Genomic DNA, 19,052 nt, shown 5'->3' on the forward strand with positions numbered 1-19,052 from the left:
TTTCATTCTATAAGTCACAATCCAAAATTCTTCCATGTCACTTCTCAGATGAATCTGTGATATATAAACAAAAGGCAACATTCTGAAAAAAAAAAAAACATTGTTTTGGAGTTATAGCTTGACTAGCTGCTAGATATTTTCTTCCAGTCCTTGTTCAAAGCTGAGCTAAACATTCCAGAACCTGGCTCTATGAAACTGGTTAAAAACTTCTCATTTGCTCTGAATGAGTCATCAAACAAGAGGATTTACAAAATCAATTTACAAAAAAGTGTTATTTTAAGATGACCATCATCTCACAAGTGAAGAGAGAATATTTTGACAATAAACTGTCAATTTGTAAGTAAGATTGGTCATCCAGAGTAAATTATTACTTGTGCTGTGTGCACATATTTTAATCCATACAGCTGTAGTGATTGTACTCATTTCTCATCTGACCTGGGAAATTTGCCATGCACATTTACCTTATGTTGGATTCATTTGTGGTCTATAGTTCTTGATAAAGGAAGGGAAAGTTTAATTCTGTGTTCAAATGTTGAAATACTGTCAATGAAATAAATTGTGACACAATTTTTCTACATGAGGGATTTTCTTTTTTGAGTTTTCTTTTGCAAACTTCAGTACTGTACACTGACAATGTGGTCGAGTTGAACAGGGTTAAAGAAGGACATCTGAGGCCGAGGCCGAGACTGAGACATGAGCCAAGTCACTCCATTCAAGACAACAGCTGAATTGTGTACTTCGGTGGTATTCAAAGCAGTTCAGCAGCACAGACCATTTAACTGCTTTAATTCTTTTAACGAGAATAGAGAGACAAAATCATATAAAGGCACTTTTGTGTCTTTTTCATGCAAGCATAAAAACTATTTCGAGAGCAAATTTTGCACACTGCGTTTGAAAATTTAATTTTTAAGTAAAAATATATGGACTCAGAATAACATTATTTGGATAACAAACAAATTATCCTTCACAGTTTTATTGGTTTTGGTGACAGACTTGTGAATTTGGCTAATGTCACAAAGTTTTAGTCACAAATCAGACCTCCTTGGTCATGGGTCAAAAACATTTAGTTGTGACAAAAGAGCACCCAAAGAGGATTGATTGGCAACCATAGCTGTGCAAGAAATTTGCTCTGAAAATGTTTTTTTTTTTATGCTTGCATAAAAAACGAACACAAAATTACCTTGATAGAATCAGAGCTCTGTATCACTTCTCTTTCCCCTCCCCCATTACTAATTACCAGCCAGTGTGAGACAACAGCAAAACCTATTCACTTTTTGAAAACAAATTAATCAGGTTTTATAACCTGTCAAACAAAATCATTCTGTTTTAGTGTAATTTGCTGAAAAAATGTTTTCTGCTCCACTTTAAAATTGATTCTTAACCCCTTGTTGCATTTAGAATTAGAATGAGAATAGAAGTTTCATCACTTTGATTAAATTTAGCAAATTCTTCCCCTGTCATAAGTAGATGGAAAAATATAGGTGAAACATATTTATTTAACGATGGCTCATTTCGATTGGGTGTCCCAGGAAGCAATTCCTATCAGCCAAAATGCACAACACCAGGACCCCAAACATGAGTTGGTCTCAAGTCCTTTCACTTTGTTAAAGTAGCTCTCTGGTTTGGGTTGGAGAACCCACTCCTACACGTTTGGAAGGGTGGGGTAGAGATTAGTTTCAATCATAGATGCCACTAAAAACCTATACTGCTCCTTGAGAAATTTTACCAAGTTTAAAGTTGCCTCAATATTGTCAGCTGTTTTGCTTGGTTTTTCTGTTTCATATGCATTTTTGTTTGTTTAAAGAAAAGCATATAAACAACTCCCAACACCGGATGCCATAGAGTCTCTATGTACAAATATTGTTTGCAAAGAGCCATACCTTGCCAGATGTTAAATATTGATACTTAGGGGACTTTTTTAGTTCAAAAGCCTGACAACTGTAAGTAATGCAACATTTATCTGAAGAAGTAAATTATATTACCGCATTACTTTGCAGGTCTTTCTTCACTACCTGGCTGAATTGAGTGGGAGGAGGGCAGACACTTAATTCATTAGGTCCCCTTTAAGCCTCTTTTCCTTGCTGCCCCTCCTTATTCGCCAGCATGACGCTCACTCCACACTCACATACTCAACTCCGCTCTCTAACTTTGTTGCGTCCCTTAAAAAAACAATAACGAGCTAAAAACCACATTTCTCAACAACATTGATTATCGAACTAAATTGCCTGCTGCGACCGGGAGAGATGACCGCTATTCGGACGGGGTCGGTACGGATTTGTGAGCACCACGTCTGAGAGGTAACGTAAACCACTTTTTTTTCTTTCCCTTTTTACTGCTCCCGGAGTCTTTGTGGTCGACGCGAACAAGGCTACTTTTGTTTGGAGATGAGGATTATTAATATCATCGATTCTTGATACGTTTGCCAAATTCAGTATCGGTGTTTTCTGTGGTGAGGGTCTCCCTAAACTGGAGCTGGAGCATGACTACATTAATGAAACGGAAACAGGCCAAAACTAGTGAGCAAAAAACTTTGCTGGATATTTGGAAAAAAGTGAAGCTGGCAACTTATAGGCACGAAGCAAAGAGAGGTAGTGTTTATCTGCGGAGGGAGAAACGCCTTTACAACCAGAAGTGTTTGTGGTGGTTTTGGAATGAAACGGCTGCTTTTAACATAGACTGTTGAACAATGTTGAATGGCACTTATGAGTAAACAATGTATTTGAATAACACTTCATTCTTTTATGCCAGGTTCTTTGACTTAGCGAGAGAGGGTCATGGTAAAGTAGCCTGCGATCTTGATTATAGTTTTGGCCTATTATGACAGGCGTCATAATAGGGACTGGAAGGATGTATTTATAAACTTAATATAGAAACACATAGCCTACATGTTCAGTATTTTCTTGTTAAGATCCTCTTAATATGAACACTTTTAGATGCACATGAAATAGATTGATAGTTAACAAGGGCACTGTATTAATATTCATGATAGTGTTCATAACAATACCTTATGCAACCTCCTTTTTTTTTTCTTTTCTAAAAAAATAGCTTGAAGTGATAAAAGTTGACCCGGAAATAAGTTCTCAAAGCCCTATGGATAATCTTTGCTGAGAACAGATGGCATGTGATACTTTCTTTTGGTTTGATACTGTAATTTTTTTTTTTGCTTGATAATTGATTTGTTTATTTATCAATTATTAAAATAGTTTGCTAATAATTGTAAAAAATATAAATGAATAGCTAATTGGTAATTTTTTTTAAATTTTTTTATTAAAGCATATGAAAGTTTATAAAGCTCTGCCTAAAGTCCAGAGTCTCTATTAGGACACACAGATTACATACACATCATTACAGTGATGCTGTATGTTCTAATGTATGACGTCATGGCTAAATAATACAAACCTAAAACACACCTATCAAAATATTATCCAGTGAATCTATTCAGTCGAGAGTTGTCTCGATTGTTTGATCTTCAAGTATTTTACCCTGTTGTTCCCCACAAAGGAATGTGATGACTCATAGGGTCAGAAGTCAAAATTGCCTTAAAGAGGAAAACCAGTTTTATATCCCAGTTTGAGTTTATTATGTTTATCAAACACAACTCAAACTGCATGGACAGCCAGTTAGAATGGACTATCAAATGCTTTTCTGTTAGGCCTTTTGCCAAAGATCCACTAAGGTCATGGAATGTAATCTCATGTTCAGAGCATAGACGTTGGGCCATCTCATGTCTCTGTAAAGTGCAGCAGTGTGGTTTAGAGCTTGTTTCAGTCGACCAGACTAATGCTACTGCACGAATGGGCCATTTATGACCTGCAGGCCTGCTTGTCTTGCCATCTGGGTGTGCATGACTAGACTTGTATGATCAGACATAGTAAGAAGTGACTCTTTAGGAGTGAATATAGGTGTAAAACATTCAGATTTGAAAATGACCTTTTTTTTTTTTTGGTATTGTAGTGTCAATTAATACGAAGAATTTAGAAGAAACGTGGACTTCTTATGTATCAGGCTGCACTGGTCAGTTCCTAACTGCACTACTCTATAATGGCCAGCATCAGTATGGAAAGCCTGCATCATCAGGCCTGCAGCTGTATCTAATTATTCAAGGAATGCAGGGCTTTTGTAAGAAAAAGCTGTGCAGAATATGGGCTGGCTTTCTTAAATCCTTCTCCCCCCTTCACCCTTCTCCCTCTCAGCTGAGCTCCTTCGGCGATGCCACAGTCTCATCTCTGATGAGACGATGAGAACGCATACCCGCGGGGCCCCCACAGTCTTCTTCTTAAGCTTCCTATGGCCCCTGCTTGCTACAGCGGCCGCAGCAGAAGTGGACCCAGGCAGAGGAATCCCCTTCATGGGAGGCAACTACGATGGTCATCCAATGCTGTACTTCAGTCGCGGGGATGTGGAGGAGCTGCAGTATGCAGCCGCAGGGACTCACCGGGATATGGCGAAGAGGATCCGCGAGGCTGGGGAAACGATGCTGGAGCACCCAGAGGAGTACCTGCCCCCCTGGAGCCCCGCTGAGTTCAGTGCCCGCTGGAATGAGGTTTATGGAAACAACCTGGGTGTGCTATCCATGTTCTGCCTGCTGTATCCTCACAGGCCCGGGGCCCTTGACCTGGCCAAGGACTACATGGAGAGGATGGCGGCTCAGCCTAGTTGGTAGATTTTCTGTCTTTTTTTATTATTTCATCTCCTAAATTTTACTCAATGCGTTTTTTCTTTAATAACTACTTGTATCATTCCTTTTAGTCAGTTTACAGAGAGTTTACGCATGGCAGGGCTCTAGAGTACAAGTCATTCGCTCGTATATGTGATGAAAAATAGATTTGTGCTAGTTTGAGAAATAATTAAGGAGCACAGTGTGTGAGTAAAGATGACAACCTCCGATAATCTGTTGTTGCAAACATAATGTAGAATATCAGCTGAACAACTTTGCACTTACTGCGCTGAATCTTAGCCCTGATCGTGACAGCGGAACGACTGTAACTAAACACACAGAGTAGAAGTCAACTGCAGAATCAAAGGTGATCACATTTTCCTCACCGAATTGGAATCAGATGAACAGATAAAATGGGTCTCTGTGCACAGCTGGCTCAGACGAGTGCAGGGACCGTCTAAAAAGTGCAACGCTGAAAAAAACATTTTTAAATAGTGTAGTCACAAAGTCACTTCACACAGCAATGATCCCTTTTGTTTTTTTAAACAATAAGAATTCCACAAAATGATGAAAACATATGTACCTAAATTAAAAGTTGTAGTAAAAGAAACAAGGTCAAGGTCTAGCCACATACTAGGTTTTGAGTTTTGACCAAGTCTTGTAATATGCAATCTTTACATCTGGTGGACATGGACCAATATGTGATTTTGGTAGCATGTTCTATTGCACAGATGTGTGCACCTTAGTAAATGCACATGCCCACACATACACAGACACAGTGAAAAAAAAAAGACCTATGCTAAAAGTGTAACTGAAAATCTATTTCATTGTTTCTAAAAATCTTTGTCAGTATTTTAAGACCAATGCTTTGCAGATACTAAAATCTTCCACATCCATAGACCCCCACTGGCTTTCTCACAATTGCACAGAAGGAAAAGTAACACAAACACACATGCAGGTATAAGCATGTTTAATAATAATTTTTTTTGCAAAGAAACTTGCCACCTAAACAGTTTTGACTGCCCTCCAAAATTTGTTTGTGTGTTCCTAATTTTTTGTTTCATTTAGGAGCAATGTGCTCCTTGGGAAAAAGGTTAACGTAAAGCCCTACAAAGGCACCTGAGATTCCATTTCCATCCACATGAAGTGGATCATTAATACTAAAGCTCTCTAGCCAATTCCATCTCCAGAGTGTTCTCATCTTTCTCTGTGGGTGGAACCTCTAGTAAAGATGTATTGTAGTATAAGTCTGTAGTCCAGGAAATATGTTATGCAGCTGTTTGCTGAACATGCCCCCTCCCACCCAACCCCCTCGTGAAAGAAAATGAACTATTCAGATGTGAGTGCAAAAGTTCAGGCTGGGTTTAAGGCAGAAGCTCAGGGTCTAGGTAACCAAGCACGGCTTTAATTATACACTCAACAAAAATATAAACTTAACACTTGTTTTTGCATTTTCTTTCACAAGTTGAAGTAAAAATAAATCCAAGACTTTGTCTAGGCACACAAAAGGTTTACTTCTCTCAACTTTTGTTCCCAATTTGTTTTAAATCCATGATAATTAGCACATCAATGATTATTGCTTAGTCATGATTATTGCACAGTTGTGCCTTGAAGCACACAAATGTTTTTAATGTAAATTTGGGTGGGTGGCAGGAATATCTATGCCAATGCTGCTTATCTGTACCGACACTTAATGATACAATTATTATTGGTAGAAAAAAAAAGATAGAACATAAAGATTAGACAAGATTCAACGATTCTTTTTTTAAATTATTGCTTCTTTGAGCTGAAATAATTTAAATTGCTTCTTGATTTTCCTGTATGTACAGTAAGTGAAGAACAGCACCATTAAGATTTTTATGATACTACTTATTGATCCAACACTCTAATGACACTCTAATTAGCTCTTTAGGGTTTTTTAAGAGACAAAAACACTGCAACATACACTGTATATAAAATTTCCTTCTTTCATTCTTTAGTAGAAAACTGCAGCAGCATTATTTGAAGCAGGACGTTTTCTTTGACAGTACTTTCACTGTGCAGTAGTTTACCTTGAGCCCCCCTTATCACTGAAGGATTGATCTGCCTTGCTCTGAGTTGAAACTGTGAGTTTCTGATGGACAGGTCAGATGACACTCCGACCCATAACTATAAGCTGGTTACTGTTGATTATTAATCCGTTTTTGTATTTATTTAACCCCGTGTACGCTTTCATACTGGAACACCGACATATGAATTTTGAGCTCGTCTGTAATTTTGCATCTCTCCGCCTGAATACGACGGGCTTTCTGGAGGTTTCGACAGTTTGCTCGTGTTTTCACCCCTCGCATGCAAACGACCGTCAGCATCAAGTGTCGTGAGGAGTAACCGCACTTTTCTCTCCGCCGTTGTCACTCAGGCGGTGTGTGAGTACACAGATCTCGCGTAGTAGCGAGAGAAGCGTAAAGCCTGGGTGAAAAATCCTGCCGGCTAGCTTCATTTATACTCGACGTTCGCGATTCGCGATATAGTCATTTCACACCTCCCACGTAAGCTGCTATACAGAGTTGATCGTGTTGTTGATTGTGACCTCTGGAATGCTGGTCCACCCTTCTTCAATGGCTATGGGAAGTCAGTGGATATTGGCAGGATAATCTGTTATCTAAAGGCAACTGGACTTTTTTTTTCATTTACATATTTTTTTTTGATTTAAAACAAAATGTCCAATTACCTATGGATACCCCTGAGACTGTGGGTCATAACCCAGATGACAGACAATTTTCACATATAAAGGCAGGAACTGGAACACATGCCAATCCTGAGCATCCCAAACATGGTCAATAGGTGACATGTCTACTGAGTATGCAGGCCAGGCAAAGAACTGGGATTATTTACAGATCCTTGTAACATGGGGCTGGTTAGTTTTTTTGTTACCAATTTCATGACATTGAAATTGAGGCATTTTAGAGGGGGACGATGTCTCAACGCAAGATCTGTGTGTTGGAAGTTCTTGTATTGTGCTGTCTTTCCTCACCACAACGCACACACACACACACACACACAGAGACCCACCTGCCGTAACACACAGCGAAGGCAAGAATAAACACTCAACAGTGTGGTACAGCCAATGCTGACATAGCCCCAAGTCTGTCACACGTAAGGGTTGAAATACAAGCAATCTGTCGAAGACATCCAGAAAGTTAATCGCATACAGGTGGAGAGATGCAAAGTTACCTACAAGTTCGAAGTTCATGTGTTGGTGTTCCAGTATGAAAGCAGCCCGCAGTCCACACACAGAGTCGACGAAATTAAACCAACATTGGTTACCAATTAAAAGTAACCGTTATCCAGTTAATAGTTGTGGGTGCGTTCATGAATTCAATCTGAAATGGTTATAGCGTCATCTGAACTGTCGTTCAGAAACTCAGTTTCAGTGTGGTATCATTCAGAGCAGGGCCAGATCTAGTGATGGAAGCTACAGCTAAACTGACTGAAGTCCTGTTTGAAATAATGCTGTTGCAGTTTGATACCCAGGAATGTTAATTCATATACAGTACGCAATGTGGTGTTTTTCTTTCTCTTAAACAAATCAAAAAGACTACTGGATCAATAAGCAGTACAAAAGCAGCACTATTACAATTTTAACATTATCCATCCCTGTTCCTCACTTACTGTACATACAGGAAACTCGGGAAGCAATTTAAATGATTTCAGCCAATAAAGTAATAATAATAATTTAAAAAAAATCATACCAATAGGCGGACAACACTTCTCTAAAGTCCCAGACCTGTTGCAGCAGCTGTCTAGGTGGCTGGTCTCAAACGATGTTGCTGATGAAGCTGCCAGATGTGGTAGTCCTGGGCTGTCACGTTTAAAGCTGGATGTGGTTGAGAGGCCAATTGGATGCATTTCCAAATTATTAGGAACGATGTTGGAGACGGCTTATAGTGAAATGAAATGAAATTTATGGGCAACATCTTTGGTAAATATTTCAGCAGTCAGAATACCAATCGCATGCTGTCTCAAAACTTGTGGCATCTGTTGCATGGTGTTGCATGATAACGGTTTCACATTTTAGAATGGCCTTTTATTGTGGCCAGTCCAAGAGACACCTCGGCAATAATTATGCTGGTTAATCAGCATCTTGCTGTGCCATGCCGGTCAGGTGGGTTCATTATCTTGGAAAAGGTGAAGTGCTCACTAATGTGTTTTTTAACAAATTTGTGAAAAGATTTTGAGAAAAGTAAACCTTTTTTTTGTGCCTAAAGGAGTCTTAAACGGTAAGTATTATGAAGTGGATATTGCCATATTCCCAAAAAGCTACATCCATTTCCCAATTGTTGTCTCCAAAAAGACCATGGCAGTTGCCCACTTTTCCCAGTTGGCAAGCTTTGGCATTGTGCTTTGTTTGAGGGTGATCTGTATTTAATCATGGATAATGTGTTTCCAATATGTGCTTACTTCAATTTACACAAGGCTGAGTTAATCAGAGTGGTTTTGACATAAAGCACATGTCAGGCGTAGTGGTTGAACACAGCTACAGAATATACAAAGCTGATGCCATGAGTCAGTTTTCTGTTTAGAACAAAGTGTTTGATTTTGAATTGGCTGCATATTGTCTCTAATCTGATTGTCTAAATCAGATGTTTAAAGAACAGATGATGAAGATGACTAAATTACAAAGGCTTTGCTGTTTTTAAAACCACCGTCTTGCAGCATCATTTGAGAAGGACACTAGCACAGTGAGTGTTCTTATCAACTCTCTTGAACACAGTAAGAGCTTAAAAGACTAAAATGTATTCCTTTCTTTTTTTTCATTTGAAGGTCATTTACAACAAATTAATAAACATTTTCTTACCGAAAGACGGTGGCATTCAAAAATGTAGATTTCCTGTGATAAGCCACGGCAACTCTAATCTATCATTACCAAATTTTATGTATTGACTGAGTCCTTACCTTAGATCGTGTGGATTTTGTACAGTTTTTTTGTGCGACTCCATGCAGCCATTAACGAAATATAATCTTTTTACATCTGTTGCACCCCCTACAGGTCAAGCTTAGAATGCTTTGGTTGGCCTATTCCAAACACAGTCTTTACACAGTCCGAAGATTGGAAGAATCACTAATGCATTATAGCCAATTTCCTGTTAACCCCCTCCCCTTATACAGGTTATCGCTCAATATGATGAACACCAAATATGATATCAACAGTCCTTGTATACTTTTAATCAGACCTGTCCAATGATGATCTTCAAAAAATGTGTTGGCAATGGGACCCATGGTTGAGGAGGAGACATCAAAAATGTGTTGTTTTTTTAATTATATGAAAATGAATAATTTTATCGAGTCCAAGGCCATAACCCAATGTCCGCCCTAAAACCTAAACCCTAAGGTTTAGCAGGAATGCTTAATCTGAAACTATTTCAGGGTAAAGTCAAATTGAAAGTTTCAAGTCATAACTGTTTTCAAGTAGGAGGTATAGACATTATTGCACATTAGGACAGTCTTCCACAGCAGTTATTTCACTGTGTAGTTCAGTTCAATAATAGTTCTATAAAACAAAAACAGTTTTTGAGCCAAGAGGTGCTGGTCTGCTGGGCTCTGTAGTGCCTACCAGATGGCAGCAGAGAGAAGAGATGATGATGGGGGTGGGATGCATCTTCCACAGCCAGTGATTCTTGAAGGGAGACAGCAGCTATCCTGTTGGCTGCTGTACAGTTCGCACACTATACTTTGATGCAGTAGAAGTACTCTTTATAGTGCACAAGCAGCTTTGTAGACAGGTTGGTTTTCTTCAGAGTTCTCAAGAAGTAAAGCTGCTGTTGAGCCTTTTTTTTTTTTTTTTTACCAGGGTTGTGGACTTTGTTGTCCTCTGTGATGTGGGTTCCCAGAAACATGAAACTGGAAACCCTCTCCACTTCTGCTCCTGAGATGCTGAGAGGAGAGAGGTTCTCATGATGTCTCCCACAGTCAATGATTAGCTCTTTTTATTTTTTTTGATGTTCAGTGCCAAGCTGTTCACCAACCTGCCAGTTTTTATATATACAGTGGGTACGGAAAGTATTCAGACCCCTTTAAATTTTTCACTTTGTTTCATTGCAGCCATTTGCTAAAATCAAAAAAGTTCATTTTATTTCTCATTAATGTACACTCAGCACCCCATCTTGACAGAAGAAAACAGAAATGTAGAAATTTGTGCAAATTTGTTAAAAAAGAAAAACTGAAATATCACATGGTCATAAGTATTCAGACCCTTTGCTCAGTATTGAGTAGAAGCACCCTTTTGAGCTAGTACAGCCATGAGTCGTCTTGGGAATGATGCAACAAGCTTTTCACACCTGGATTTGGGGATCCTCTGCCATTCTTCCTTGTAGATCCTCTCCAGTTCCGTCAGGTTGGATGGTGAACGTTGGTGGACAGCCATTTTCAGGTCTCTCCAGAGATGCTCAATTGGGTTTAGGTCAGGGCTCTGGCTGGGCCAGTCAAGAATGGTCACAGAGTTGTTCCGAAGCCACTCCTTTGTTATTTTAGCTGTGTGCTTAGGGTCATTGTCTTGTTGGAAGGTGAACCTTCGGCCCAGTCTGAGGTCCAGAGCACTCTGGAAGAGGTTTTCTTCCAGGATATCTCTGTACTTGGCCGCATTCATCTTTCCTTCAATTGCAACCAGTCGTCCTGTCCCTGCAGCTGAAAAACACCCCCATAGCATGATGCTGCCACCACCATGTTTCACTGTTGGGATTGTATTGGGCAGGTGATGAGCAGTGCCTGGTTTTCTCCACACATACCGCTTAGAATTAACGCCAAAAAGTTCAATCTTGGTCTCATCAGACCAGAGAATCTCATTTCTCATAGTCTGGGAGACCTTCATGTGTTTTTTGGCAAACTCTATGCGGGCTTTCATATGTCTTGCACTGAGGAGAGGCTTCCGTCGGGCCACTCTGCCATAAAGCCCCGACTGGTGGAGGGCTGCAGTGATAGTTGACTTTGTGGAACTTTCTCCCATCTCCCTACTGCATCTCTGGAGCTCAGCCACAGTGATCTTTGGGTTCTTCTTCACCTCTCTCACCAAGACTCTTCTCCCACGATTGCTCAGTTTGGCTGGACGGCCAGGTCTAGGAAGAGTTCTGGTCGTCCCAAACTTCTTCCATTTAAGGATTATGGAGGCCACTGTGCTCTTAGGAACCTTGAGTGCTGCAGAAATTATTTTGTAACCTTGGCCAGATCTGTGCCTTGCCACAATTCTGTCTCTGAGCTCCTTGGACAGTTTCTTCGACCTCATGATTCTCATTTGCTCTGACATGCACTGTGAGCTGTAAGGTCTTATATAGACAGGTGTGTGCCTTTCCTAATCAAGTCCAATCAGTTTAATTAAACACAGCTGGATTCCAATGAAGGAGTAGAACCATCTCAAGGAGGATCAGAAGAAATGGACAGCATGTGAGTTAAATATGAGTGTCACAGCAAAGGGTCTGAATACTTATGACCATGTGATATTTCCGTTTTTCTTTTTTAATAAATTTGCACAAATTTCTACATTTCTGTTTTTTTCTGTCAAGATGGGGTGCTGAGTGTACATTAATGAGAAATAAAATTAACTTTTTTGATTTTAGCAAATGGCTGCAATGAAACAAAGAGTGAAAAATTTAAAGGGGTCTGAATACTTTCCGTACCCACTGTGCATATATATATATATATAATTTTTTTTTTAATTTTATTGTACTCTATTAATCCCCGAGGGGAAATTCTTTCACTACAGCTGCATCCCGAGGGGGAACTGCTGCAACAGGCTGCCACGATCATTCATACATACGTACAAACACACACACACACACACAGTACCAGTCAAAAGTTTGGACATACCTTCTCATTTCAATGCTTTTTCTATATTTTTATTTTTTTCTACATTGCAGATTAATATTGAAGACATCCAAACTATGAAGGAACACATGGAATTATGTGGTAAACAAAAAAATGCTCAACAAACCAGAATATGTTTGGCATTCTTTCAATAAGCGTCATGAGGTGGTCACCTGGAATGGTTTTCCAACAGTCTTGAAGGAGTTCCCAGAGGTGCTGAGCACTTGTTGGCTGCTTTGCCTTCACTCTGCAGTCCAACTCATCCCAGACCATCTCAATTGGGTTTAGGTCAGGGGATTGTGGAGGCCAGGTCATCTGACGCAGCACTCCATCACTCTCCTTCTTGGTCAAATAGCCCTTACATAGCCTCGAGGTGTGTTTGGGGTCATTGTCCTGTTGAAATACAAATGCTGATCCCACTAAGCGCAAACCAGATGGGATGGCATGTCGCTACAGAATGCTGGTTAAGTATGCCTTGAATTTTGAATAAATCACCAGCAGTGTCACCAGCAAAGCACCTCCTCCTCCTCCATGCTTTACGGTGGGAACCACACATGTAGAAACCATCCGCTCACCTTTTCTGTGTCTTACAAAGACACTGTGGGTGGAACCAAAAATATCTCAAATTTTGACTCGTCAGACCAAAGTCCAGATTTCCACTGGTTTAATGTCCATTCCTTGTGTTCCTTGGCCCAAGCGAGTCTCTTCTTCTTGTTCTTCCTCAGTAGTGGCTTCTTTGCAGCAATTCGACCATGAAGGCCTGATTCATGCAGTCTCCTCTAAACAGTTGATGTTGACATGTGTCTGCTACTTGAACTCTGCGAAGCATTTCTGTGGGCTCTAATCTGAGGTTCTGTTAATTTGCAGTTTCTGAGGCTGGTAACTCTAATGAACTGATCCGCGGCAGCAGAGGTAACTCTTGGTGTTCCTGTCCTGGGGCGGTCCTCATGAGAGACAGTTTCATTGGAGCATTTGATGGTTTTCGCAACTGCACTTGAGGATACATTCAAAGTTCTTGAAATTTTCCGGATTGACTGACCTTCCTGTCTTAAAGTAATGATGGACTGTCATTTCTCTTTACTTAGTTGAGTGGTTCTTGCCATAATATGGATTAGAACTGTAGTCCAATATGCCTATTCACTGTACAGAACTGTGCACCAACCCTGCCTCTGCACAACACAACTGATGGTCTCAAACACATTAAGAAGGCAATAAATTCCACAAATTAACTCTTGACAAGGCACACCTGTTAATTGAAAATCATTCCAGGTGAAGCTGATTGAAAGAATGCCAAGAGTGTTGCAAAGCTGTCATCAAAGCAAAGGGTGGCTACTTTGAAGAATCAAAAATATAAAACATGTTTTGGTTTGTTTAACACTTCTTTTGTTTACCACATAATTCCATACGTGTTCCTTCATAGTTTTGATGTTTTCAATATTAATCTGCAATGTAGAAACAAATTTAAATAAAGAAAAACCATTGAATGAGAAGGTGTGTCCAAACTTTTGACTGGTAGTGTATATATCCAGAAATGGCATTAATGTAAGTAAATCCAATGCAGATGTTTAAGTTAAAAAAAAAAAAAACTTCACAAACCTGCAATAAATAACCCCAGCACCCCAACACCACCCATGGTTTGTTTGTTTATATTTTGTGGGCAGCAGACTATAGGCAGGACAATAAGATGGATCCAGCTGTAGCCGAACCTTATTGGAGAGAAGACAACCACATTTAATACATCACAAATTGTTGCTATGAACTGTGGGTAATTCCCTTTGGCAAGTCTGCAGAAATGTGGATTTATGAAAAGGGTGCTTAATGGGCTCAAAATATCTGCCAGAGACTTGATGATTTGACAGAGACGGTCCTAAACCGGACGGGAACGCGCCTCAAAGTTCATGAGTCTTTGAGGGTGGACATTGGGATTGGGCGCAAGTAAATGTTTGTGAACAAGAATTGATCAACTTGAGGTCACAGTGACATTGAACCTTGACCTTTGACCACCAAATTCAAATCAGTTCATTCTCGAGGGCAGGTGAACGATTATGCCACATCTGAAAAAAATTCTTCCAGGCATTCCTGAGATATCTTGGTCAATAGAATGGGTTTGAATTGGGGTCATGGTGACCTTGGCTTTTGACTTCCTAAATTTATTCAGTTAATCCTTTGTACAGAGCGAGTCTTTTTGCTAAGTCTGAAAAAATTCACACTGAGATATCGACAGACTGATAAACGGATGGCCATTGCTATAACAGCCGTGGAGGCATCTTTTTTTTTAAAGCCTTTTTGAGGCCTTAAAACAAGTACAGAAGGGTGGATTAGTGTTTAACTGAATCTCAGGTACCAAAGGAACTATGCCTTTTGTCTGTCTCCCGGGAGAGCACCCTGTGCCTACTCATTTTGCTGCATTGCTGCCTTGCTGCCTACAGCAATTGAACAGGAAACGTGGGATTTTCCAGATGCTCACTTCTGGGGTTTCTGATGGTGTGACATTAGTGCAATCTGCAGGGCACTTTTCACAATATCAGTTGTGTGCTACAGTGCAGAAACAAAAAGCCACTGAGCATGTGTTTTCACATCTTAAGAGCATACTGTGAGTTCTCTCCTTGGCTGCACTTTTACTATGGTCAATGAACCACTTAGGGTTTCTGCAGAGTGACTCCAAGAATCAGACAGCTGTGGTATTCAAGACCTTCAATTATGTCTGCGACAACTGCGGGAACCATGTTTAGATGGAAAGCCTCCACTTTGTGACAGATTGGTGTCAGCTTCTTTCTTTTTTTTCTTTTTACACAGTCTTAGCAAACATACAGAACTTAGGTTTTGTGTGCTTTGGCATAACTCAATATACAGTCCAAGAGTGACTTCATTTTGTTTTACAGTTTTCCTTTGCGCCGTAAGGGCAAACTACCACATACAGAAGTGATGATTCTCAAATAAATCCCTGCTACAACTTAATTTATCACAGCTATGTATTATGAACTTGGGCCTTTTGGATTAAACAAACAGCACGAAATGACAACTTAAATGGCATGTGTTCAAGGAATGTCAAAGAAAAAACAGCCTTGTTGATCAAGTCAAATTCATCATATAGTCATTTGTCCCCATCCAAAATCAAAACTTATTGTCTGTGGTCTGTTTTAGCTTTAATGCTTTAATGTTTCAGCCATAGCCTGAAGTATTATGTTTTCGGATTGTTCTTCCGTCCGTCTGTCCGCCCGTCCCATTCTTGTGAACTTGATATCTCAAGAACACCTCGAGGGAATTTCTTCAAGCTTGATAAACACATTAACTTGGTACCAACCATAAAACTGTTAAGACTTTGGTCAACTTGTCAAAATCTAGGTCACTGTCACCTCACATTGACTCTTGTTCATGAATGCTATATTTAAAGAACACCGAGTTGGAATTTCTTCAAATTTGTCAGAAATTTTCACTTTGGCTCAGCAATAAACTGATTAGATTTTGGAGGTCAAAGGTCACTGTGACCTCACCTCTTTCCAATGCTTCTAAACGCAATATCTGAGGAACGCCTCGAAGGTCCTTTTCAATATTTGGCACAAGTGTTCACTTGGACACAAGGAACACGTGAATAGATTTTGGTAATCAAAGGTCAAGGTCAATATGACCTCACATCTATCCTTATCCGTCCATTCCATTCCCATGAATGCAATCTCTAAGGAACATCAAGATAGATTCCCTTCAAATTTGGCACAAACATTCACGTTGACTCAAAGATGAACTGATAAGATTTTGGTTTCAAAGGTCAAGGTCACTGTGAGTTTACATCCATTTCACATTGTGAATGCAATATCTCAGGAACACATTCAGGGAATCTCTTCAAATTTTGCAAAAACATTCACTTGGACTCAGTGATAAAGATTTTTAGGATCAAAGGTCAAGGTTACTGTCGCCTGACGTTGACCCATGCTCTTGAGCACAATATCAGAGGAATGTCTTCACATTTGGCACAAATGTTCACTTTGCCTCAACAATGAAATGATTTGATTTTGGTAGTCAAAAGTCAGAGGTCATCCTCTCTGTGACTCCCATTTTTAGGAACGCATTACAGTAATTTGGCATAAACATTCACTTGGGTATAAGGATGAAGTAAGTACATTTTTGTAAACAAAAGTCAGAGGTTAAGGTTAACATGACCTTAAATCCATCCTATTCGTCAGTTATTTTTTTGTGAATGCCATATCTCAAAAAAGCCTTGAGGGAATTTCATAAAATTTGGCACTAAGAATTGCTTGGACTCAAAGATGAACTGATTACAATTTTGTGGTCAAAGGTAACTGTGACCTCACAAAACATTTTGCGACCATAACTCACTAATTTAAATATCTGAAAGGATTATAGGATTGTTATTCTTTTCTGACTATTATTCAACACCATAACTGAGGGGATAGAAGGGGGGATTGTGACCATATTTTACATTTATGACGGATACTAAATTGATGACATCTTACTGAGGTATCTATCGAAATTGTAATGATTTTATAGACCTTCTCTGCTGTCAGAATTGAAGTTGTGTGTGAACCGTCCACATTTTAGAATTTATTGCTTCTTTGCAGCAACATCTATGTGGGTTTGGACAGATATGCTTGTAAACTACAACTTGAGTGGTAAGCAGAGGCATACAACCGCTTGGTGGTAATTCTAGTTTTGACAGATATACAGAAAGAGATACTATTATGATTTAACGTATTAAACAAGATTGTATCATTTTTGGAAATCCCTTGAGCATGCAATAAAAACATCCTACGTTCTCATGTCGGTGTCTCTGCTTTCTGAAAACACAAAGCTACTGAAGAATTTATTGCTTCAATTGACTACATTTACCATCAAGACTGACAGAATATCCATCTAAAAAGTGATTCATTTTCTATTTAATTAAAACCTTTGCGCAGGAATGGTATCTTGTTCATGGCAACCCATTCAGGAGAAGTTCATTGAAAAGACAGAAAATTTTACACTGACTGAAATGTTTTTCCCCCCATGTGATCTATATGTGTCTGATGCTTGACTTTCAGCTTTGTCATGTCTGGTTTGCAGGCTGGTCAAAGATGCCCCCTGGGATGAAGTTCCTTTGGCACACTCTTTGGTTGGGTTTGCCACCGCTTACGACTTTCTGTACGAGTACTTGAACAGGGGTCAGCAGGAGCGTTTCCTGCAGGTGATCGGCAACGCGTCTCGCCTGATGTACGAGAAATCATACATTCGAGGCTGGGGGTTCCAGTACCTGCATAACCATCAGCCCACCAACTGTGTGGCTCTGCTCACCGGAAGTCTAGTTTACATGACCCAAGGTATGTGTATGATTCATGTCTTTCTAGTTGCTGCGAATCAGTTTGTATTCCTTCTGTTAGTCATAACCAAGTTGCAACCCACCGTTTTGGTTTGTGAACTGCTATTGTGAAGCCTAATATCTGATTAATTATGGAATTATTGTCAGGACCAGCAGATATCCACATTTACTCCACAGATCAGAAGGAGTTCATTTAGCTAACGACACTAAAATGACTTGTGAAACTTAATTGAGTTGGTATTTCAGGAGAGAGGTTGGGGCTTTTTGAATGGGGTTTAGTTGGAGCCAGCCCCTAGTAGTAATTCTCAGTGGTATTCCACCTTCAGGCACTTATTTGGATTTACTTTTCAGACACGGAAACTATGTCCATATGTATATACAGCCTATGGTCATAATTCAATTCAGTGTCAACATACCAAAAGCATACATGCATGTATTTATTGCGACTCATTTGGCAGAGAATGTCCACCTAGAAATCGTAGAAAAAAGACACGCCTTACAACTTTTAGAGCGTGTACGAGAATCATCACATATTTAAGTTTACTTCAGTATCACAGTAATCCAGTAATAGGTATGTGTACATTCATGGATGCAATGCAAATAGGTGTATTTGCGCAAATCTAGATAAATACAGACGAGATGTCAAAAATAAGGGGCACTTTGCTGTGAAATTTACTGAACACAATATCTCACTTCTCTTTATCCACAGCCTACATAAAATGGTAGTGAAATTACAGGTCAATTTAAATGGGTAACAGCCTGAATAAAAAAGCTACTTCTAGTTTAACTCCGTTATGGTTAGCAGGGCTGTATCTGTTGGGGACACGGCCAAAGCTTACATGAGGCCTGAATACAATGAGAGACTGCCAACAAATCAAATCAGGTTTTGTGTTTCACACGCAAGTGTAAAACGCTGTCATCTTACTGGGGGGGGGGGGGGTACCCATTTAGCCCGGCGTGAATGTAAGCCATGATGTAAGGTGCCGCTTAAATTCCGAAGCACAGATCTATCCCTCTTTTTTCTGTGCAACTCACATTGCTGCAAGTAAAGGTGCAACAAATGTTTAAGTTTTTATTTTTCTAGGTTTAGGCCACAATCCTTACCCTTGCTGGACAATTATAATTGATAATTTATAATGGATAATTTCTATCTCTGATAATTGTTAGTCATTAGTAATAAATAACTTTGATACTTATTAATAATACTCCAATATCCAACTAGCTCACAACATATCTGACCATTATTTT

At 39.6% G+C, this 19,052-nt stretch overlaps 1 protein-coding gene across 1 annotated transcript in view; it reads left to right on the forward strand.

Moving 5' to 3' along the window:
* Positions 1-2,132: 2,132 nt before the first annotated feature.
* Positions 2,133-19,052, forward strand: part of dse (dermatan sulfate epimerase) — a 31,899-nt gene continuing 14,979 nt past the window's right edge. Inside the window, exons 1-3 of the mRNA XM_069161571.1 lie at positions 2,133-2,297; positions 4,194-4,659; positions 17,552-17,805. Coding sequence (XP_069017672.1) covers positions 4,238-4,659; positions 17,552-17,805 — 676 coding nt within the window. The 5' untranslated portion in view covers positions 2,133-2,297; positions 4,194-4,237. The remainder of the gene's footprint in view (positions 2,298-4,193; positions 4,660-17,551; positions 17,806-19,052) is intronic.

The sequence above is a fragment of the Embiotoca jacksoni genome, unplaced genomic scaffold (genome assembly GCF_022577435.1).
Source record: "Embiotoca jacksoni isolate LCO1_2020_lvr unplaced genomic scaffold, fEmbJac1.0.p SCAF_29, whole genome shotgun sequence".
Classification (NCBI taxonomy): Eukaryota; Metazoa; Chordata; class Actinopteri; family Embiotocidae; genus Embiotoca; species Embiotoca jacksoni.